The sequence below is a fragment of the Phoca vitulina genome, unplaced genomic scaffold (assembly GCF_004348235.1).
Source record: "Phoca vitulina isolate PV1807 unplaced genomic scaffold, GSC_HSeal_1.0 scaffold27, whole genome shotgun sequence".
Classification (NCBI taxonomy): domain Eukaryota; kingdom Metazoa; phylum Chordata; class Mammalia; order Carnivora; family Phocidae; genus Phoca; species Phoca vitulina.
The window spans coordinates 24641282-24666563 of record NW_022589730.1 but is presented as its reverse complement, the minus strand read 5'-3'; the positions used below and the strand labels follow the sequence as shown (position 1 = coordinate 24666563).

The window sequence follows — 25282 nt, the reverse complement described above, 5'->3', positions numbered from 1 at the left end:
GCTTGGTCCTAGAAGAAAGCTTCAGCTGTTGAGTTTTAAAAGTTCATAGGACCCACAGTCTAGAACTCCTTCAGATCTTACAGCAGATGCCTTACACTCAATCATGAATTAGAGAATGCAAAAACCCCTAACAGTTTCAGTTGCTTTTCTCAAACTGGTCTTTCCAGTGAGTCCCTTCTGGCTGTCCTCCTGTTCTCAGATCTCTCAGACATCTCTTTGGGTTCTTCTGGTTCCTCCCACACACACTACAGGGATCTGGTAGCTCTCGGTAGTCTGTACCCACTCTCTTGTATGCGTTCCAACAGTCCTATACAAATCCCTTTCTATCTACCCAGTGTATCCTCATGGAAATAATGGAACCAGAGAATGCTAATGTTAAGGAAATCACACTAAAATATCTACTTCAAGACAGATTTTTTTTTTTTAAAAGATTTGTTTATTTTAGAGAGTGAGAGACTGCGTGCATGTAAGAGCAGAGGAGGGGGAGAGAGAGAATCTCAAGCAGACACCCCGCTGAGCACAGAGCCCAACAAAGGGCTCGACCTCAGGACCCCTGAGATCACAAGCCGAGCTGAAACCAAGAGTTGGATGCTCAACTGACCGAGCCACCCCAGCCTCCCCTACTTCAAGATATATTTTAAAGGCAAAGAAATCAAGGGTCAGGATGGTGAACTAAGTTGCCCAAGCTCATAGCAAATTAAAGGTAAAAAACACAGAGCGCAGGTCTTCTAATTCCTAGGCTATTGCTCTATCTAAAACTTTTCTGGATTACTCTTCAATCAGCAGTGGTTTAAGATGATTATCAATATGATCCAGATCATCTCCTTCCCAGCCACAATTTTTTTTTTTAAAGATTTTATTTATTCGAGAGAGAGGCTGCTGCCTCAAGCCCTCTGTACCCCCTGCTCCATCCTGCTAGAACACGTCTTCTGCACAGCCACAGGACTTGTCTTTGCGCAAATGTTACCTTGTCTTTTTTAAGATCTTATTTATTTATTTTACAGAGAGAGAGAAGAAGGGAGAGAGAGAACAAGTAGGGGGAGCAGCAGAGGGAGAGGGAGAGGCAGGCTCCCCACTGAGCAGGGAGCCTGATGTGGGGCTCCCCGCTGGGCAGGTTCCCGGGACCATGACCCGAGCCGAAGGCAGATGCTTACCAACTGAGCCATCCAGGCGCCCCAAATGTTACCTTCTCAATGAGGCAAGCACTTCACTGTCCATCCATTTACACTACTAACTTCCCATTGCCAGCACTCTCCATCCCTTCATCCTGCTTCATTTTCCCATGGGACCTTCTAACACTTCATTCATTCATTCACCTGTGCTGGCAGTCATTATACATCTCTCTTCATTAGAACATAGGCTTCACGAGGGCAGAGATTTTTATCTTTCCTGATATCTTCACAGGCAGAGACAAGTACCTAAAAAAAGTAGTAGCTAACAACATGTGCGATGAAAGAATAATGAATTTCAAGAACCATATGGAGTTTGTTTATGCATGCATTACTCTTTTGTAACTGTTACTACTAACTGTTAACCTGGAGAATATTAGTAATGATATGATGGAGCATTCACAATGGGTATGGGAAATTTAGTACTTGGAACTGGTTAATGAGCAGAAGCACTACTCATAATGAAACAGAAGTTACTCTTACTCTTATCTGAATTAATGACCAGTATGAAACAACTTCGTAAGAGAAATGGTCCTTAATTATTAAAGGCTCAGTACCTTTTAGCCTTAGAATATGACCCTAAAAAGGATGTCATTAATTCAATCACTAAAATGGTCAGCTGGCATTGCACATTCCAGGAAAAAAGATAGGTTTGAGGGCAACACAATACTCTCCTCATGACCTCAATCAAAATGCAAACTTGAGGTCATAGGAGATACCAAGTGAAAGATTACAGGGGCCTCACATGCGTGAAAATAATTAACCATGCCCCATTGATTATTAAACAAACATGCTAAGTAATTTCATTTCCCTGGTGCCAAGTACATCTAAGGACTGAATTTAGTTCTTATAGGTCAACTTTCCAAAAATAACTGCTTTGCAGTATTACCAAATGAAGAAAACCAACACATTCCAATCATGAAAAAGCCTCTAACAACGGTCAAAGCACAAATTAACTTGCCTTTCTACTTCCCTACAGGTACCATTTCTCATGACTGAGATCTCCAAATTCACATCTCAAAAACTCAAGTAATCCATGAATAAATTAATAAATAATTTAGGCTCAACTCTCTCTGGTGTTAATGGAATCTTCTAATAGTTGAAGTCTAGATAAACTCTGACACTTTCATGTCCGTCCTTCCATTTGTAAGGTGATCCTCAAATGTTCCTGTGAGGATTCTTAAGAATTTACCAGAAATCCATGAAATTTCTAGAAAAACAGGCAGAGCTGAATTCTCAAATATAATTTGTTTCCATAAATTTAATCAACTAAGGAAAGAGTTGAATTTCCACTCATACAATGAGCAAGATTACTGGTTTTTTGGGGTCTTATTTAGAGAAACAAAAATAAAGTGCCATTTATAAAACATTTGCAGCTTTGACTATAATCAACTGTAATAATAAGATACCAGCTCAAAAAAATTCTTTTCATTTAAACCTCTTTTGTAATACTGCTTTTTAATAACCCTCATAATAGCCGAATTAAAGGACCCCAACAGAAATCATTCATCCCACATAAAACAAACATTGCCTTTTCTTCTTAGCTTTGTTTTACAAGCTACATTATTTCCAGATGACGCTTGAGGGGACTATGGTTTCAAGAATTAGATGCTTAAATAGACAGCTGCTTTCTATTTGCCATGTAAATCAAGGATATATCAAAGAAAATTCCAAATAGACTTCTTTTCTTCCTATTCGGAACTACCAACTCAGGCAGAAAGGAGAAATAGAGAAAAATAATAAAAATCTGAGCAAACGGCAAATTAAAATTAGGATTTCTTAAATAGATAAAAGAAAATTTGGAGACTGTCAGCAAAAGGTATTTTCATATAAGCTCTGCACAGCAGCAGGTGAGAATTTTTTCAGTACAACGGGAAGGGGAAAACACTGTGATCACTGGTTTTTACAAATCTATCACACAGGGCTATTCAACTTAATATGCATGGGTTTTCTGTACTCTTTAAACTTTGCTTAGAAAGTTAATTAATCATTGCCAGATTTCAATGCAAACGCATCCCATTTCCTTTTATAAGCCAGAGGAAAGAACATAGGAGTTATTTAAGTATTTTTGATGATAATTTTTCTTAAAAAATCCTTAAAAAGAATATTCTACCATACTCCTTAAGAACAAGACAGGAATAAAGAAATGGCAATAATCTTTCCCTCAATGGAGTTGTGCTTTTTAAGAATGAAGATTTTTTTTTTAAACAAGAGGGGAGTCCTCCAACTAAATATTGTCCTTAGAATCCTAAGAACATTTCTGAAACTTGTAGTTCAGAAGTGTATCCAAAGCCAAGTTATAATACAACCAAGAAAACCAGTCTGATTATGTTAAAGTCAGGCCCAGTTTATAATTAAAGTGGTGGTGGCATGGGAGGTTGCTCACTTGCTAGAGGCTTTATTTATTTGAATTTTAAAATCAATTGTACTAAGGAAGAAACTTCCTGGGACCTAATCAGTGTGGGGCTTAAGACCTATATGAGATCAAAACAGTTGTTTCTTTCTTTTCTTTTTCTTTTTTTTAAGATTTTATTTATTTATTTGCCAGAGAGAGAGCACAAGCAGGGGGAGCAGCAGAGGGAGAGGGAGAAGTAGGCTCTCCGCTGAGGCAGAGCCTGATGTGGGGCTCGATCCCAGGACCCTGGGATCATGACCTGAGCCAAAGGCAGGCACTTAACTGACTGAGCCACCCAGGTGCCCCAAAGTAGTTGTTTCTTTTAGAGATGTTCACCAACCTTATTCAGAAGACTTGGCTTTCTATTTTTTTTTTAACAGCAGTTTCTACATTATGAAAGTAACTATAAAGATCTTAATTCAAATTTCATGATCCTCCTTGAAGATCTGGTTGATCCTAGAGCTGGAGCAGGGGAAATACCTGATGAGTTAGAACACCTGAGGGTCTCAAAGGTAAAAAAAAAAAAAAGGTAGGAGTATATTCAAAGGGCAGGGGAGAAACCTCAAAAGAGCTCACAATGGCCAAAGTTGGAATAACCTGAACAAGAAAACAATAGCCCTGGGTTAGAAGACAAAGAATAAAATTATTATCTATGAGTCCATACAGATATAAATAACTGCATACATAAATACACTGAGGAGAAGTGACAGATCTTCCTTGCAGAAGTGCTCGATAAATGTAGAAGGAATGGGACAAATAGAAAATCACAAATAAATCAGTAATATATAATGAGGACAAGATCAATGGAGGCAAAATTTGTGGGAAAATGTTTAAGCAGAAACAGGATACTGGCATAGTCTCAAAATATCTCCCCCAAACATACAGTAATTACAAAGGGAAAATTAGCAAGTTTATAGTAAAGAATCTTAGCAGACATCACCCTGGTGAAGTGGTCAAGAAAAACGTTTATGTAAACACCACCAGTAACACACACTGACGTCATGTGTTCCCTGACATGATGCACTGAGAAGGGCAAGTCACCTCTGCGGTTCCCTGCTCAGCAATTCAGAACGTCCATCTAATCAGGACAAAATGCCAGACAAATCCAAATCAAGGGACGTTCTACAAAATGAGCAATACTCTTCACAAATGTTAAGGTCGTGAAAGACAAGGAAAGACTCAGGAGACAGGACAGCAAAATGCAATGTGTGATTCTGGCCTGAATCCTAGCAAAGAATAAGGACATTAGGGATAAAACTGGAAACTGTGCATGAGATTTGTATTTTAATCAGTAGTATGGTACCAAGGTTAATTTCCTAGTTTTGATCAATGGTCTGTGGTTATGTAAGATACTGACAAAAGGGAAAGCTGGGGGAAGGGTATATGGAAATTTCTTAGATCTCTTCTGTAAGTCTAAAGTTATCTGAAAATAGTAAAGGAAGGGGGCACCTGGGTGGCTTAGCCCGTTAAGCAGCCGATTCTTGATTTTGGCTCAGGTCATATGATCTCAGGGTTGTGAGATCCAGCTCCATGTCAGGCTCCGTGCTCATCAGGGAGTCTGCTTGGGTTTCTCTCTCTCCCTCTGCCCAGGTCCTCCCCAACCCCACTCACTCTTTCTCAAATAAATAAATTTTTTAAAAAATTAGTAAAGGAAGAAAAGAAAGGAGGAAGGAGGGAAGGAAAGGAAAAGTAAGTTATGGGTGTCCTTGGCAAAAATTCCAAGATCTGGACCTGTAAAGAAAAGTATAAGGTAAAAAGTGTAAGTTCTCTTCCCTGAGGGCCTTCAGTTTGACTCCCCACAGGTAACTATTTACTAGTTTCCTATGCATTTTTCCAGGATAACTAAATGCCTATTTTTAAACATACATGTATGTATAACCTATATACTATAAAGTTTTCTGGTTTTTTTTTTTTTAAGTGATTTAAGTGTTATAGTTCATATAAGCCCATATGGCTTGAATTTTTTTATAAAAAATGGCTGCAGAATAGTGGACTGGATGAATTTATACTTTATCTAATCAGTCCCCTATTGATGGGTATTTTGCTTGTTTTGTACTTTTTTGTTCATAAGCCAGGCTGAAAAATACACACCTTTATGCAGTTGCATATCTAATTGACTTTAAGAGTTTCTCAAGTCAAATCACTGCTCAAGAAACATTTTCTCTCCTTGAAAATATTAACTATTTCAAAGTATGAACTTTATTCTCGTACATTCATCCTCATGCCACAACGCCAGCCAAGCTGGTATCTATTACTAATCAACAAATAGTTCTTTTCTCCTAGTGCTCCAACCACTGCCTTTTTTTTTTTATTTAAGCACTACTTTTTTTAAAATGGCTTCATCAAGATAAAATTCACACAACATATATTTCACTGATTTAAAGTGTACAATTCAATGGTTTTAGTATATTCAGAGAGTTGTGCAACATCACCACTACCTAATTTTAAAGCGTTTTCATCATCCGCAAAAGAAACCTGTACTCGTCAGCAGTCACTCCTCATTCTGCTTCACACCCCCAGTCCGACCCATCTACTATCTGTCTCTAAGATGTGCCTACTCTGGACATTTCATATAAATGACATGCAGCCTTTTGTTACTGGCTTCTTTAACTTAGTATAACGTTTTCAAGGTTCATCCATGTTGAAGCTCGTATCATTACTTCATCCCTTTTTATTGTTCAATAATATTCCATTGTATGGATAGCCACCTTGGATTTGTCCATTTAGTTGATGGACATTTGGACTGTCACCCTTTTTTGGCTATTAGGAATAAAGGTGCTATGAATAGTCACGTTTTACATGGACTTCTGTTCTCAATTCTTTGGGAGTATTACCATATGCTGGTCATATGGTTATTTCACCTTTAGCTTTTTGAGGGACTGCAGGTTGTTTTCCAAAACAGCTGCACAATTTTACATTTTTACCATGGGCTGAATGAGGATACTAATTTCTGCACCCTCTCACCAACACTTGTGATTTTCTGCCTTTTGATGACAGTCATCTTGGTGGTGTAAACTTCACTGCGGCTGAAATTTGCACTTCCTGAGCATGATGTTGAGCATCTTTCGATGTGCTTACTGGTCACTTGTATTGTCTGCTTTGGAGAAATGTCTATTCTGATCCTTTGCCCATTTTCTTTTTTAATGTAGTAAAAGCTTTATTGCTCTCTTGCACCACAGTCCAACAGGGTACCCAGCTGGCTTTCATTGAGAGGATTCAGAGGCCCATGCACTGCCATACTGTGGGACCCTGGAGTCTCACACCAGATTTCCTGCATCCAGCTAGCACGCGATGAGAGAGATGTGGAAGATGGCACGGGGGTGGGGGTGGTGATATCACTTCCACCTATATCCCACTGGATAGAGCTAGTCTGATGCTCCTGCACCTCGCCAGATGCGAGCATGACGGAAAATAGTGCTTAGCTGTGTAATCAGGCAGAGGAGATGGGATTGGTGAGCATCCCAATCACTGCCTCACCCAAGGCCTAGTGGGATGTCTGGCAGTCAGGAAAACTGGCTGACCAACTAGAAAAATGCCAACATGAGCCACTCCTTTGCTCTTGGTGGTCACTCTGGGTTGGTTCATCTCAGGGGCTCTGGGACACCCTCAGCCCTGGTATATTTCTAAGATCAGTGAGCATGCTGAAAAGTGAGGGCCCCCCTTCAGAGTTGAGATTCATCCTTTGGTGCCAAATAACTACTGAGGTGTTCCCAGACAGATTAAAGATTCTTCCTGATGTCACTGCTCAACTATGGTCAGTTCCTGGTGGCTCCCGTTCTCTCTCCCCCTTCACCTGATGTCATACCTCTCCTGCAGGAAGTTTTCCCTGTCACCCGAGGGCATGGAGACATCTCCATCTTCTGAACCGACTCCTGTTGTCCCAGAATCTCTCTCCCAAACACGAACTGCACAGCATAACTGTAGTAGCTAAAACTTACTAAACACCCGCTGTGTGCCAAGGATTCTACCTGGACTCATTCATTTAATCCTGACAACAGCCCTGGGTAGTAGGTTCTACTGTCACTCCCGTTTTGCAGATGAGACAATTGAGGCCCGGAGAGGCAAAATGACCTGCCCGAGGCCGGACAGCTATGTAAGATACATAAGCTACAGAACCAGGTTACACGACATTCACCCATTTTTTAAAAACTGGACTATTTGCCTTTTTTGTGACTGAGCTGTTAAGAATTCTTTACATATTCTAAATACTAAGTAGTCCCTTATCGGCTATAAGATTTGCAAATATTTTCTCCCATCCTGTGGGCTTTCCTTTCACTTTCTTGATGGTGGCCTTTGAAGCCCAAGAGTTTTAAATTTTGAGGAAGTCTAATTTGTCTGTCTTTATTTTGTTTCCAAAGATTTACTCCTATATTTTCTTCTAAGTATTGTACAGTATTTGCTCTTATATTTAAGGGCTATGGCCCATTCTGAGTTAATTTTTGTGTATGGTATAAGCACCTGTTACATGCCAGACATTGTGCTGAACACGAGAAACCCAAGAGCGATGATGTGCTGTTTTTACCTCTATGCCCTTATTCAAGAAGCATAACCCTGGACTGTTCTCCCACCTCAATCTCTCCTTTCAAAATACTACCTAGCTCAAATTGCAACTCCTTTCCATGAAACCTGGCACAATTCCTTCCCTACTTCCCCCAAATTGTTCTCTCCCTCTTCTGACAACCCACAAGTTTGGTTACAACCCTCTTATAAAATTTAACATATGGAATTGTATTTAACTAGCCACTGAGAATCGCTGTGTACAGGAGCTAGGCCACCTTCATTTTTACCTCTCACACCATGCTAAAGTAATTCCAAAACAGAAGTTTTAGCAACATCCTGATTAATGTCACTATCACCGGAATAAACACCCAAAAGTAATTCCTTCAAAAGTAACAACATCTAAAAGGAACAGTTTTAACAATGGCAAATTTCATCGTTTCCAACCCCTTGGATATGGCAGCTCATTACAGATAACCATTCTCATGTTCTAGCAATGTTAAATTCTCTATCCCAGCCTCTATAGCCCACAGGAAAATCTGCAAGTGACAGTCTCATCCAGGACCAACACTACGAAATACAAGTATTATGTAGTATGTATGTGTATTTATGACTGTGTATGTGAAAGGAAGTATTTTAACATTATCTCAGTAAAGGCACAAATGTATAAAACAAACAGCTGAAGATATTTTTCAAGATTACCTAGAAACTCTTTCAGTCAAATGAATTTGAGATTTGAGTTAAAGAGTAAATACTAACAAGGAATCGTAAAAATATAATGATCTAAGATACATGGGAGAAAAATAGAAAAATCCCTGAATTTAAGTTTTCTTGTTATGTGGAATCAGTTCAGAATACCTTGTAACATATTTCTGAAGAAATGAAATGTCTGAAAGCAAATATAAACAAGAGCCAAAAGACTATGAATAAGAGTTATTGGCTCAGGGGCACCCGGGTGGCTCAGTCAGTTAAGCATCAGACTCTTGATTTCAGCTCAGGTCATGAGCTCAGGGTTGTGGGATCAAGCCCTGTGTAGGGCTATGCACTCAGCGGGGAGTCTGCTTGGGATTCTCTCTCTCTCCCTCTTCCTCTATCCCTCCCCCCCATTCGCTCGTTCGTGTGCTCTCTCTCTCCAAAATAAATAAATAGATCTTAAGAGTTATTGGTTCAAAAGGTAAGTCAAATGACATACTCCAGGGTTAGCAATATTTCAGGATTCCATGCAGAATGATAAGCAATCAAGACTTGATCAAAACAAATTTCAAATACATGGAGTTTGCTCTTTAGGAAGTTAAAATTTAAGATCGCAAGTTATTAGATCAAACAGAGGCTGAACAACCTGTTTTTTTTTTTTTTTTTTTTTAAAGATTTTATTTATTTGACAGATAGAGACATAGCGAGAGAGGGAACACAAGCAGGGGGAGTGGGAGAGGGAGTAGCAGGCTTCCCGCCGAATAGGGAGCCCGTTGCAGGGCTCGATCCCAGGACCCTGGGATCATGACCTGAGCCGAAGGCAGACGCTTAATGACTGAGCCACCCAGGCGCCCCTGAACCACCTGTTTTATGTGTACTGAACTAAAAGAAAGAATACAACAACTACCCTTTGAATAGGAAAGAAGCAATTTTAACATTTTACTTATTTATTTTTTTGGATTTGTTTCATATTTAATACTTAAGTGCTGAAAATGATAGAAACTCTTTTTCTTTCTTAATGAAAAGAAATAGGTAACTTGTAAAAGTCAGAAAATGCCAGTGTCCCTTTGATTCCATCTAGATTTTTCTGCTGTCAGCTGGATCCAGCATAAACAGTGCAGGATGCATTTCTGAACTCCAGGTATTTGAACGTAGAACACACGATTGCATATATTAATAATTAACAGCACATTCTAAAGGGTTTCATCTCACTCTGAACACAGCTATTTCCTCCTGCCCTGGGGCCAATATTAAGAAAAAGTCAACATATTTACAAACAAGATTTAATAATGCTCACAAGAATAGAGTTTGCCCTCAAATAGGGAAACAACACATTGTTTTGTTTCAAAAGGTTAAAAATGCGGTGCCTGAAAAATCCAGCAGGTAAGCAGCAGGGCTAATAGAGTCTGTTTTTGGAATGGTCTGCTACCAAATAAGCAAACTTCTGTCCAGGAAGCGTTTTGTTGGGGTGGGGGGAGGGGTATGGAAGGGACAGCGCTATTTACATCCCATTCTGCACTTCTCCCTTTCGCCACCCCTAGTACCGTCTGTTCATCTTCTTGAACTTCTCCTAGTGATAGTTGTCGATGGCCTTCTCATTAGCAGGACGCTTGCGGTTAGAAGGGGATCGCTCAGGCTCTGGCTTCTCCGTGTCACCCACTCTTAAGGGTCGGGCTTTGGGCTCTTTTTTGTTTCTCTGTATGGGGGCATTGAGCTCCTTGTGATAAAATCGGTTGTGCTGCATGTAATTCACAGCCATGTTGGTGGGCACGAAAGATGTCTCACTGTTTTTCCTCTTGTTCTGCTGCTCTGCCAGCAGACGGGCCTTGGCATCCTCCATGGAAATGATATTTTTTATTTTAGCGTCAATGCTAGGTCCACCTCGGGGATGCCGCTCAGCATCTGGTTGGAAAGCATCTCTTCTGTCTTCTTTGCTGAGGAAACACGGATGTTTTCAGGAAGTTCGTAAAGACAGTCCTCTGCATTCTTCGGCTTGACTTTCTGTTCCTTGTGTTCTACAATCCCTTTCCTCTTCTTCAGCTCTGTCTCAATGTACTTCATCATGTCAGCATCCTCATCCCTTCGGTTGGTTTCTGCGGAAAATGATGTCTGCAGCTGGAGGTTTTCCTCTTCGCTGATCTTATTTTTGCCTCTTTCCTTCAGTTTCTTCATGTCCACCATACTGCCTTGTCTTCATCTGAAGGGGATCATCCACTAGGGTGGTCTCTTCTTGTACCTTCTCTCCCACCAGCAGGGCCACAGCACTCACCCCGTTGGGCCTCTTCCTCAAGTTTTGCACCTCGCGGGTCTCTTCTAGTTTTAATCGAACCTCCTCTGATTCTTGCTCATCTTCCTCCAACTCTGAGTTGGCCCGGCGCTGGCAGAAACTCTTGCCGGTGACCGGCATGGTCACGCTGGCCCCGCGGTCCGGCCACCGGGCCCCTGTACAGTGGCCGGGGCTGCTTCTGGCGCCTTAACATTTTATTTTTTAAGTAATCTCTACACCCACTATGGGGCTCAAACTCATGACCTCGAGATCAAGAGTCACACTGACTGAGCCAGCCAGGTGCCCCAGAAAAGAATCAATTCTGACATAAAGATCATGCACAAATTAATGAGAAAATATATAATTTAGCTTAAAAATTACACACGTCGGGGCGCCTGGGTGGCTCAGTTGTTAAGCGTCTGCTTTCAGCTCAGGTCGTGATCCCAGGGTCCTGGGATCGAGCCCTGCATCGGGCTCCCTGCTCAGCGGGAAGCCTGCTTCTCCCTCCCACTCTCCCTGCTTGTGTTCCCTCTCTTGCTGTCTCTCTCTCTCTCTCTGTCAAATAAATAAATAAAATCTTTAAAAAAAAAATTACACATGTCCACTACATGTTAGAAACTAATCATTTTTGACTAAGGAAACAACCAAACCATTCAAATTAAATGTCATACAGATAAAATTTAGATCTGAAACTCCTTTGAAATTTTGGATGCCTGCAAGAGCATGCAAATGTGTGGAGATGGAGCTTCATCCTCATCAATTAACTGGTTAACATTTAGCTTACTTTTTTCAGCCTAAGATACAAAAGACTCATGCCTTCAAAGTGCACTCAATCCCACTGGGAGAGAAGAATATCACAGATGAAACAATTACAGGATATAAAACAGCAGATATTTACTTGTTCCTTCTGCGTGTGTGTGCATGTGTGCATGTCTGTGTGAGCGTGCCTGTGTGTGTGTGTGTGTGTGTGTGTGTGTGTGTGTAAGAGATCATATATTCCACTGGTTCTGAAGTATTCTGATTTCAAGATGCTTTATATTCTTAGAAATCTCTGATGCTCTCAAAAAACTATTTTTTTTTAAAGGTTTTATTTATTTGACAGAGAGAGAGAACACAAGCAGGCAGAGCAGCAGACAGAGGGAGAGGGAGAAGCAGGCTCCCCGCCGAGCAGGGAGCCCGACGGATGCAGGGCTCGATCCCAGGACCCTGGGATTATAAACTGAGCCGAAGACAGCCGCCCAACCAAATGAGCCACCCAGGTGTCCCTCAAAAAACTATTTTTATGTAGATTATATGTATTGGTATTTATCATATTACAAATTAAAACTAAGAATAATTTATTTTTTTTTAAGATTTTATTTATTTATTTGACAGAGAGACACAGTGAGAGAGGGAACCAAGCAGGGGGAGTGGGAGAAGGAGAAGCAGGCTTCCTGCTGAGCAGGGAGCCCCATGTGGGGCTCAATCCCAGGACCCTGAGATCATGACCTGAGCCAAAGGCAGACGCTTAACAACTGAGCCACCCAGGCATCCCAAGACTAAGAATTATTTAAAACACAAGAATACAGGGCGCCTGGGTGGCTCAGTTGGTTAAGCGACTGCCTTCGGCTCAGGTCATGACCCTGGAGTCCCGGGATCGAGTCCCGCATCGGGCTCCCTGCTCGGCGGGGAGTCTGCTTCTCCCTCTGACCCTCCTCCCTCTCGTGCTCTCTGTCTCTCATTCTCTCTCTCTCAAATAAATAAATTCTTTAAAAAATAAAATAAAATAAAACACAAGAATACAGAAGTACACATTCTGTGAGTGGCCAGTGAAATGATCCCTCATCATGAAGCCTCTGGACAACTCTACTGTACAGTCATGGGTAAAGGAAAGTAAAAATGAGAACCCTGAGAACTACTGGAATGTGTGTGCGTGTGTGTTGGTTAGTAACGTTATACTTGCTTAGCATTCAATGATAAACTCTTAGCTGCTATTTATACTTCAGCTGATTTTTCTGATTCTGTCTCCTTAATCTTTTTGGCTGGGTCCTTTTTGCTTATAACCTTGCAATTACTGTTTAAAATTAGATGGCAGAGTCAGTCCTACAGAAAGGTTCCCATGTTGGTTGATGATCAACGGACAATATAATCTGGTTCCTTATGGTTCTACCTAGAATAAGAGTTAGATTCTTCTTATCCTAAATAGTTGCTAAGATGACTGTCAGAAATTAGGGGGGAAAAGCTTATAGGACACTGTAACAATATTCATAATTTAAAAACCACAGTTATAGTTTAAAAAGCAACTATAATTCATTTGTTATCTTTGTTTCACCTTATATATTCGGGTCTGTCATACATGACCCAAGTGGTTTTATTTAAAAAAAAAAAATGTTGAAAGATTCTCCTTTAACAATTCTTCCCTGTCCCTTTAGTCACTGAATTCACTTTTAGGAAACCCTAAAGACAGCAAAGCCCAGCCACGTGGCCAGCTGAACCGCACATGCTTTCCCAGCCGTCTTCACTGCCCCTGGAGAGAGGCTGCAGAACCAGCTCTCCCTCTCTGTACTCAGCATTCTCTCTCCCCAAAGAGGACTTGAGTGCAATTTTTATTTTATTTCCCCTTCAGCAGCCAGGGCAGTCTCCTCATTATCTAGAACTTGGTGGAAGGCTTCAGGTCTCCCCTGAGCTGTTCCGACAAACAAGGTTGTACTGAAGTATGAACACTCATGTTTTTATAACTTGCTATTTGTTTTCTATGTTGTTACTCAGCAGACTTGTTAATTATACAGTATAACGAGAATAAACGTTTTCTTAATAAACTCAGAAACCTCTAGGCAGACTGAAAGTACTCTTATGTATTACAGTGAGAAGGAGAACGCATTCCTACTTTTGAGCGCTTATTCGAACTCGCTCAATTCTGGTGTGAAAGCACGGCCACGGCTTGGATAGAAGGGAGCCATTATGCTAACAGGAACCCACTTTCCTTTTCCACCTTTTACAAACACGTGGTCTACAGCATGAGTGCAGGACACAGAGTTTTATGTGGCTGTTGGCAGAGACATTTAATTAATATTTCCAGGGAGGGAAAAAAGGACAAACCTTTTGTTTTCCCAGTTAATGACCAATTTAAAAGAGAATGACAGTGAGAACATGGTTTCAAATATGCAGATCACTCATAGTATTTTGCACAGTGGGAATGCCAAGCGAACACACTCAGTTACTATCAAAGAACACACTGCAGTGCTGACTTAAGGCTGCTGTGGCGTTCTCTGGTCACCGTGCAGCCGAAGGGCAGGGGGGACCCCGCTGCCGTCATTACTACTGAATAGGGGTGACCCACCCTCTGCAATGAACTCTGAGGAAAGGCAGCAAAACTGAAGTTCATAAACCCATCTGGAGTACGTTGTGATTTGGAAAGTCTCACACACACAAATGGTAAAATAAGGACTGTCAAGGACAGATTCTAAGTGGAATTTTCCCTGTATTTCTATGAAGCAGATACCTTAAGAAATTCATTTTTACTTAGTGAAAATTTCATGCAAGAACAAGTCAGCAACTCTAAAAACTGTCAGATTCAATAGAATTGGTATGTCTGTTAGGAGTTCAACCTGTCCTTTCATGATTGGCAAATACCATTAAATATGATCCATTTTCTCAAAGACATAGTGATTTTCTGGTCTCTGATTACAGGAGAACGCTGCTAGCACAACCTCAACACTAAATACATTCGACACATTTTTGTGGAAGAAATGACATAGGAGTGCTGTGTAAGCAAATGGTAACTGTATAAAAATAAAACATTTATAGAGGAATTCAAGTTTTTTTTTTCTTATTTATTTTTTTATTTTTTATAGAGGGAGGGGTAGAGGGAGAGAGAATCTTAAGCAGGCTCCAGCCCCAACACAGAGCCGGATGCAGGGCTCAGTCTCACAATCCTGAGATCATGACCTGAGCCAAAATCAAGATTTGGACACTTAACTGACTGAGTCCCCCAGGCGTCCCTGAATTCAAGTTCTTAATAAACGCAATCCCCACGGCCACTCAGAGGCCCCAACTGAGGCTTCCAAGGAGTGATTAGGAAGAAATATTTTTCTTATAACAAGTTTTGGCTCAGATAGAAGTGAGCTATTATGCTATTTTTTTTAAAACGTTGAGAATATCCAATTAGCAGGAAAATCATAAAAGATACTTTTCTTTTCTTTTTGTAAAAGAGAAGTACTATGGAATTACAAACTTAATACCTTAATGGGAATGACAGATCATCACATTACACGCATACACAAAATAAATAAAAGAGAAGAAAAATAGCACGAGTAGGGTTGTGGCTGCACCCAGCTATCTCTGTTTATCAGCGACTGCTATCCGGACTGGGGGCCGTTCCCACAGTCTCGTATCAGCACAGCCATTTAGAAATGAAACAAACCACAGGAAACAAAACAACTCGCCGGCTGTCTGGTATGCATCAACCACTTCAAACTCTGAACTTAAAAATTCTCTCATGAAGTTTCTAAATATCAACCCACTGAGAGTTGTTGTCCTTATTAGAACTCGATGGACTACTTCTGTGGTCTATGACAAGATAATTTTTAGCATCCTCATCTAAGCCATGTTCCAAAATATAAGGAATGTCACGGATAGCGGCACTGCCCTACAGGCATTCCTAATATTCTCCTTCCTGTTATTCTATAATGCTCATCCCTGTGCCGCTCCCATTCTCCCATGCCGTCATTCTCGGAGGTTAGGTGGGAATAGGCTCTTCATCTTTAAAGTGGATGAAACCAAGGCAACACACAAGTGCTGTCCTCCACTGACCACGGCTCACAGGACCAGAGCTGAGCAGAGCCAATTAGATTCTCTCTCCCAGGAACGGAGAATTGGGACTTCAAGACTCTGGTCAGGTGGCTAAAGACACGACACTCACAGGGAGGGAGGAAGGCTGGAGTGACTATTTTAGGTCCAAGTCAGCAAAAAGGGAAATCTGGCCAATAGGGAATAGCTCAAGAGTAAAACGGAAGCAAAAGGAAGCAGAGCCTAGAAATTAAACAGCCTCAGAAAGACAAGATATTCTTGAATCCAAAGGCTTTTTCAATTTCAGGTTCTGGTTCTCTGTGAAATCCAGCCTCTGTACCTCTGCCCCTTGAGATCAGTGAGAAACCTCTGCATATTTTCTGTAAGACCGCTTCTTTTGCTTCTGTGTAATTAGTTTGAGTGGGTTTCTTGCCTGAGGTAACAAGAGTCCTAATTATTAACAGTCACTAGCTTAGGGTTGACTTTCTCTAGCCACTTGTTAATAATCATTTACAAGTTTTTCCCTTGATTTGAGATAGCACTCCTTTATCTGCATATGAGAGGCACCAAGATCACAGTCACATCTTGAGAACAGAGATTGTTACTTACAAACCTAACAATGAAAGGAAAACTTATTACTGACAAAGTAAGGTAACTACTTACGTAATCTGGTAGAGGAACATCATTGGAACTCAGTGAACCTCTCAAGGACTGTGTGGCTTGTTCCAGAACTTTGTTGTGTTTTTTAGACAGCAAGGAAAACAAACTGAAAAAAACAAAAACAAAAAAAGAAAGAACTAAGTGTTTCCTTTCCTAGGTTTTATACAGTATTATAGAGTTCTGCAGAATGTCAATTATTCTAAAATATACATGTAATGATTTTTTTCTTCACGCCTGTGTTAACAGCAGGATTAATAATACTATCGATATAACAAAAAAATGAAGTGAGGAGAATGTTTAAATTATAAGGATTCAAAAGAATAAAAAAAAAGTTTGACAGCTTAAAATTCTATTTTAAACATAGGAGAATTTTCCACTATTGTGGAAAGAACAGTGGACAGAGATTCAGACAGACTGAGATATGCACAGACTTCACGAGGAACTCTGAGTGCAATCTATTACTAGTCACTTGGACTTGTATCTTAATTTCCTCATCTTTCAACTAAGTGTGTTGGATTAAATTATTTCTCTAGTATAATACAGTCAATCAGTTTTTATCACAGCTTTATCTTACTTCTCAAAAAGAATGACTTTAAATATATGTATTATAAGATTTCCACTTCTGGTCGTGATGGACTAACCGGTACCAAATAACCTTCCTTCTATTAACACCTTAAAAACTGGACAAAATATATGAAATGACTTTTTTTTTTGGGATGGTGTACAACATCTGCAGTGCAGGATTGGGATCCCTAGAAGAAGGGAGTACCTGCCTAGGGAAACATTCCAAACTGTGCGGCAGAATGCTGGGACCCAAGCAGTACACAGCGGCATCGTGGTGAGCTGAAAACACAAAGGGGTCAGGGCTTGGGGCTGCGTGGCAGGTGGAATTTGCAGGCAGATTATTCCACTGGGGAGAACTACAAGAGGAAGTCCCAGAAACCTGCCCAAGGGTCTTCTCCACTTGAGGTTTAGTTTTCTTTTGTTTTACCTTCTAAGGTCAAAAGTGAACCTCACACCTCCTGCTCGCACCCATTGCCATGATGCACAGGTAGCTACTACGTACCGGCAGTTTATTGTCTGTGATTCCAGAAATGTTAAAGGCAGCAAGCCCTGTGTATCAATGAATATCCATCTTTTTTATTCCATCAAATATGTACTGTTCTGTACTTCACACTTCTTTCATTGAATAAAATATTCCTTGATCCATTCAATAAATGTTGAGTGCCAGTAATGGATATCTAAGCATATGGATATACCATAATTTATTTATATTTAGTCCATTATTAATCAATCATTTTAACATTTCCAGGTTTATTTTTTTATAAACAGCACTGCGATGAACACCCTTGTATATAATTTTTTAGCATACTGAGGTGAGACTATGCACAGGATAAATTCCTTGAAGTAAAATTGCTGAGTAAAATAATAACGGAACAGAATAGTGAACTGCATTAGCAGTACACGTTTCAAATATACAAATTATTTTGTAAATGATGAAAAGGCAAAAACTTGTTGGGATAGGGTACAAAGCGTATTCACATGGAAATGCATAAAGAAAAAATTTACTAAGATTCTTTTAGTTTGTTAGCGGTACCTTTCAGGAATAAAGGGAATTTCAGGAGTTTTCTGAGACCGAAGGAACTTTGACGGTGTCAGCTCTAGCACGGGGCATGGCAAGTCTCAGAGGCATGAACTGACGCCCAAACAAAAAGGGAAAGCACTAAATATGCCTGGAAGAAGTGCAGATCCTGGCGTTAGTCAGAAGAAGGGGGGCAAGTGAAGAAAGACAGCGCCCCTTGTTGAGTTTACAAAATACCAGCAACCTGGGGGTTCTGTCCGTGTCCCCCGAGTGTCCCTTCAGAGGACAGCAGAGATAATCTATGGTACCTTCCATCAAACTGTAGGAATCAAAGCACAAAGGATTTGAAATTGTTTCCTTTGGAGAAAAAAGGCGAGTTTTGTTTATTTTCAAAGAGAATACTAACAATCCGCTTTCCTTGTTAGAAGAAGACAAAACAAAGGAAGTGAGCCTCGATTCCAACGTAAGCTCTTCCAGTTGGGCATAACGGAAAATAATAAGGGCCAAAAACGTTGACTGGTCCACCTCAAGGATCTGTGGCCACTGCCCCCAGCTGCTCCTAAGAAAGCTGGTGTGAGAACAGCTGATTTGAGGCCACTTCCAGTTTCCTATCATGAATGAGAAACAGCATTCACACTTACTTCAAGTTGTTATTCTTTGACAATTTAATAGGCTTTTCCCTCAGGCCTTATAGCTATAGAGCTTTCAACTTTTTTTAAAACATTCTAATTCTGGCTCACATTTAACATTTTTAAGGCAAAATGACCTAAATGTATAGGAGACATGGCTTGTAAATTGCTGAGAAAAGTAACTTCTGGTGAAAGCTTTGCAATCGAAGTACTAGCCCCCTTAGCTTACTTCCATTAGAGTAAACGGTAAAGGTATATGATGTTCGCGTGTAAAGGGGTAATTCTGAGCGAAACTGGCTTTCAAGTGTACTATTCACTCAGGATATCACTGCCAGAGTCCTTGCTTTTAGAATTAGAAAAAGACTAGGTTTTTCTTTTTATACAAGAATGTTCACTACAAATTGGTTTAACAGTGAAAAACTGAAAACAATCAAAACACTGATAAACAATAGAATAGGTAAATATAACTGTCAGATAGTCCTATAATGAACAACTACATAGTAATTTAAAGTTATCTAAGGCTACATGCAACAATATGGGTAAATCTCCAAAACAATCTTGTTTTACCAGCAAGGACTCTTGTGGAAGAATGTGACCAAAGTAATATTATTTACATAATGTATTAAAAATGCAAAAACGTTATTACCTACCTTCTACACATAAAACGTGAAATAATAAAACATATGGAAATGATAAATACTACATTTAAGATAGCCATTATTCTCTGAGAAAGGGAAGGAAATGGGATCAGAGAGGGAAAAAAAGGGATTTGGCTCTCTCTCTCTCTCTCTCTCAATCTTTCTCTCTCTCGTTCTATATATAAAATGTTGTTTTTGTTATGCTGGATACATACATAGGGGATTGCTATATTACTCTATCTCTTTGATGTATGCCTGAAACATTACATACCTTTTAAAAATTGGAATAAAAAGAATACCCTATCCTGAAGAAAACAGAGCCCCTGCTCCAAGCCAGCATTTCAGAAAAGCAAGCAGCACGTGGACAGACTGTATGGTCAGTCCCACATGAAACAGGCTCAGAAAACCACCAGCTGCGGGAAGGGGCTGCAGTTCAGGGCTCACAGGCAGCGGCAGGAGATGAGGCTAGAACAGAGACAGTCGAGGACAGACTGGGAGGGACCACTGAGGGCACATCGAAAGTCCTGGACTTGACTCAATATGGAGAAGCTAATGGAACATCAGTCTAACAAAACGATAAAAGAGACATGTTCCTTGCTCCCAAGGAGCTGAAATCTAAGGTGATAAGGAAAAAAAAAAGCCTGCAATTCTGAAATTGGAGGACACCATGGGTCTCAAGAGTGCACTGCAGGAGCATAGAGGAAGGCCAGGTACATGTCAGAGGAAATCTATCTTGTGGCCTTGAAGGTCAGGGGCTTGCTAGTGCGGAGAAGTACAGGGGCAGGGAGAGTAAGTAACTCAGAAGGGGAAATGGTGTGCCAAGAGGCTCAGAGAGACCACGGCCAGAACAATGCAAGTCCACGGGGTGAGGGTGGCAAGAGAGGAAGCCGAGCAAGACTGGGATGGGCCTATCAAAAAAAAACATGCTAAGAGGTTTGCATTTCATCTTCTCAAGTTACTGAGGCAAGCAGTAAGTCAAATATTTACCAAGAACCTACAATGTGCTGGGCAACGTGCAAGCTGCCTGGGATACAGTGACAAGCAAAAGCAGCACGGTCTTCGTCCTGCCCTCCTGGAGGGTGCGGCTGGTAGGGAGGATAAACCTACACAGAAGGTTCTACTGTCCGTGCAGTGACGGAGATGGACAAGGAGTGCTAGGGGGACACAGATGAGGCTGCCCAGCTGCACCTGAAGACAGGAACAGGAAGTCACTGCTGGAGCTGACACCTGAGCTGAATCTGAAGGAACAATTAGGAGTGAGCCAAGCAAGTGAGGCAAAGGTAAAGGTCATCTGGACAGAGAACAGAGCACAAGGGAAGACAGAGACATCTGAGCACTGTCGGTGTAGGCAACAGGATGGCACACATGTTCATCAAGTGTTCAATTTGTGGCAGAACACAGCGTTAAGGTTGGGCTGGTAGTGGGGATAGTTTACGAAGCGTCTCTCTTAGACCTTGGACTTCATCCTGAAAGCCAGAGGGTTTGTTTGGTTTTTTTAAGATTTATTTATTTATTTGAGAGAGAGCATGGGAGGAGGGGCAGAGAGAGAGACTCTCCAGCAGACTCCCCGCTGAGTGCGGAGCCTATGAGATCATGATCTGAGCTGAAACCAAGAACCAGATGCTTGACTGAGCCACCCAGGCGCCCCTTGAAAGCCAGAGGTGTTTTATGACAGCAGGGCTACAACAGGAGCGATGAAAGCAAAGCTGCTGTGTTTGGTGTTCAGGTGGGGAGGATGGGGCAAGGGATGGACAGGAAGTGATCAGTCCTTGTTCAGGCGTGTCCTTGATCTCTCCCCAGTGCGCTCTCATCCCATGGTGGCCATCCAGTCCCTGCCACAGAACCCCAGGGCTCTAGGAAGCAAAGTGAAAAATACAGGCCCGAGGGGCACCTAGGTGGCTCAGTCATTAAGCGTCTGCCTTTGGCTCAGGTCATGATCCCAGGGTCCTGGGATCGAGCCCCACACAGGGCTTCCTGCTCAGCGGGAAGCCTGCTTCTCCCTCTACCACTCCACCTGCTTGTGTCCCCTCTCTCTGTCAAATAAATAAATAAATAAATAAATAAATAAATAAATAATAAAAGCTACTAGGAGACACACACAGCTCGCTGCTCATCAAATCATCATGTGAGGCCTGCGCTGTCATTATCCATCCTGTGTTTGGTTTTTAGGGAGGATGAAATCAAGGCAGAGAGGAGTTAAGTACTTTGCTTAAGGCACAGAGCTACTAAGTGGTGGGGTCAGGAGTCAAATTCAGGCATGCAAGCTCCAGAATCTGTGCTCTTAACGATTCTGCAACGAAAGCCAGAGATAACGCAGGAATATCCAGATGGAGATGGTAAGAAATACCCAGGTGGGCAGTTCAGAAATACGAAGCTGGTGCTTGGGAGGGAGGTGAGAACTTTGAGGGTTATCGGCATCAGCTGCCATCACACAAGTACAGGTGATCACCCAAGGATAATGTGTCAAGTAAGAAAAGAAGGATAAGGTCAGAATTCTGGGAAACACCAAGACTAAAAAGTGGAAACAGCAAAGGGGACTTAGAGAAATAGAAGTGGAAGAACAAAAAGTGAAAGACGTCTGGAAGACAAGAGAATAATCTCAAGGGGAGAGTGGTCATCACTGTCAAAAGGTAAAGAAGGATTAAGGAAAAAAGAAAAGAAAAGAAACAATGTCACTGAATTTGGCCCAAGGAAAGAAAACAACGGTGACCTTACCAAAAACCCTTCTTGGAGTGGAGGAGGAGGCTGAAGTGAACCCCCGTGGTTGAGAGAGAAGCTGGATGTGGCAAAGTGGGTAGTGCGGTGGAGCAAAGAGCCTGAAGGGGAGGCAACACAGAGGGGTCACTTCCTAGGAGGTGGCAGGGGGGGCTCCCTCCCTGAGAACTGCAGACCTTCCCCACGACAGCCTTGAGCCCCTCACAACTTGTAGTCACCTTCCCTCCACGCCCCCATCCTTCCCTCATCACAGTGGTCACCAGAGAGACGAGGAGGAGTACCTCAACTCCACAGAAGAATGGGAAGTTAGGAAACTGAGGTGCAGAGTTGACAGTTCATCTGAGGTTAAAGTTACACAGTGAAGTGAACACAAGTTCTTGACAAATCCTAAAGAGCTATTTTAAAATGTCGAGAAATACAAAATATTATTAAAGTTATTAAGAGCAGGGCTGTGGACAGAAACCAAATCTCCTTACGCCAAGCCTGATACTTCCTCCTCTGCAGGCAGAGGCTCCTTCTACATGCAGGAACTCCTCCTTTCTCCTCTCTGCGCCTCTAAATGCTGCTTGTCCTTCAAGCCCAAGTGCATGCTGCCCATTCCATCTGGTCTGTGAAGGATCCCTCTAACCTGTGCTCACCCTCCCTCTGAACTACACTAACTTCTCCATGCCTCAACCGACACTTCAATATAGTCTCACACTGCTGCTTACCTTGTTTTTAATCAGCTTTATTGAGCAATCATCAACATAGACTAAAATTAACCAATTTTAGGTATACAATTGGATGAGGTTTGACAAATTGAAACATTCATGGGACTCATCACCATAATCGTGACATAGAACATTTCCATTCCCACAGGATGTCCCCTGTGCCCCTCTGCAGTCAACCCCCTGCTCTACCACGGCCCTCCCCGATCCCAGGCAACCCCCAAGCTGTTTCCTGTCACTGCAGTTCTGCCCTTTCTAGATTTCAGGTAAATGGGATTATACCATGTGTACTCTTTTGTGTCTGGTTTCTATCACTTAGTGTTCCATCCACGTTGTTTGGTGTATCAGTAATTCATTCCTTTTTATTGCCAAGTAGCTTTCCATTGCATGAGCAAACTTCAATTTGTTTATCTATTTATTAGTTGAAGGACTCTTGGGTTGTCTCCCCTTCTGAGCCATTATGAATAAAGCTGCTATAAACATTCTCGCAAAAGTTTCTTGGTGATCAAACGTCTTCATTTCTCTTGAATAAATACTTTGGGTGGAACTGCTAGGTTGTGTGCTATTTATTTAACTCCATAAGAAATGGGGCCCGCCCGTCCTACATTCTGGCTGGCACTTGCTATGCCAGTCTTTTTAGCGTTAGCCCTGCCCGTGCATGTGAAGATTTCACTGTGGTTTTAACTTGCATTCCCCTAATGAATTTTCCTGTGCTCCTAGTTTTGTTTGGTGAAGTGCGTATTCAAATCTTTTGCCTGATTAAAACAATGGGTGGTTTTCCTTCTTCTTCCTGAGTTTGCAAGAGTTCTTTATAATATTCTAGATACAAGTCCTTTATCAGGTATTTTTTTGTAAATACTCTCTCCCAGACCAGCATTGGGGTGTGTGTGTGTGGGGGGGGGGAGGGTCTTTTCATTTTCTTAACAGTGCTTTTGAAGAGCAAAATTTTAGAATTTGATGAAGTCCAATTCATCAACTTTTAAAGAAAGATTTGTGTTGTGTCCTAAGAAACCTCCGCCTAACCAAGATCCCAAAGATTTTCTCACATGATTTGTTGTATACGGTTTATAGTTTTAGCTCTCCTATTTAAGGTCTGTGCTCCATCTGGATGCATGTACGGCATGAAGTAAGAGTCAAGGTTTATGTTCTCGGGTTCGTTGTTTGAATCTGAGTATTTCACTGTTGCGGCACCATTCGTTGATAAGACTAATTCCTTCCCCCTTAAATTACCTTGACAGGCTTGTCAAAATTTCATTGACCATATATGCATGGGTCTATTTCTGGACTCTATTCCATTCCACTGGTCTATAAATCTATTACATACCAATAATACCACACTGCCCTGACTGCATTAGCTGCAATTTATAGTACATCTTGAAATCAGGTAGTGTGAGTTCTCCTTGAGTTTTCTTTGTCAAAATTGCTTGTGGGTATTCTAGGATTTTTGCATATTCACATAAATTTTAGAATCAACTTGTCAATTTCTACCAAAGAGCCTGGTGGGATTTTGATTAGGACTGTGTTAAATGTATAGATAAATTTCAGGATCTAACAATACTGTCTCTGATCCAGGAACATGGGATCACCCTGTTTACTTAAGTCTTTAATTTTTAAAAAAATGTTTGATTAAAAACATTTTTTATTAAAATACAGTTGACACACAGTGATATATTAATTGCAGGTGCACAACACAGTGATTTGACTGGTCTTTTAAAATTTCTTTCAGCAATGTTTTAGTTTTCAGTATACACATTTTGCATGTATTTTAGTTATTCTTTTTCCTAAGTTATTTCATATTTTTATGCTACCATAAACAGTACTGCTTTTAAATTCTGATTTCTGATTGTCACATGAATATCAGAATACAATTATTGTTATATACTGACCTTTGTATCCTTTGACCTTGCTAAACTCATCTCTTCCAATTTTTTGCAGATTAGGATTTTTTTAAACATATGACCATGTTTTCTGTGAATAAAGCCAGTTTTAAGTGTTCTTTCCCAATCTGAATTTATAAAATTTCTTTTTCTTGACTCACTGCACTGCCTAGGACCTTTAGTACAACGTTAAACAAATATGAGAGTGAATATCCTTGCCATTTTCTTGATCCTAGGAAAGAATATATTCAGTATTTTACCATTAAGTAGGACTTTAGCTATAAATTGTCCACAGATGCCCTTTATTAGATTGAGGAAATCCCCTCTATTCTTTGTTAACTGATTTTTTTTTTAATCATGAATAGGTGCTGAGTTTTGTCAAATGCTCTTTCTGTACTTACTAAGATGATCATATGGTTTTTAAGTCTATGAAATATAGTGTATTGTGCTGATTGATCATGGAATGTTGAGACAACCCTACATTCCTAGGATGGATCCCACTGGTTATCCTTTTCTATGCTGAGGAGAAATAATAAGAATGATGGTAGCTGTCATTTATTGAGAACATACTCTGTGCCAAGCACCTTACTAATCTTTTATAATTATTAACTAAATTAATATACAACAGGCTTAAGGGGGTACTAATACTTTCATCACATTATTCAAAGGAAACTAAGGCATTAGAGA

General features: G+C 40.9%; 1 protein-coding gene and 1 pseudogene across 4 annotated transcripts in view; both read right to left on the bottom strand.

Annotated features, from left to right (window-relative positions):
- The window catches only part of DYM (dymeclin), a 419774-nt gene that overhangs the window by 173998 nt on the left and 220494 nt on the right, over positions 1-25282 (bottom strand). For all 4 annotated transcript variants that reach the window (XM_032422734.1, XM_032422732.1, XM_032422736.1 and 1 more), the window contains one exon: positions 16451-16553. In XM_032422734.1, the coding sequence (XP_032278625.1) occupies positions 16451-16553 (103 nt within the window). The remainder of the gene's footprint in view (positions 1-16450; positions 16554-25282) is intronic.
- On the bottom strand, positions 10210-11275 carry LOC116643752 (annotated as a pseudogene).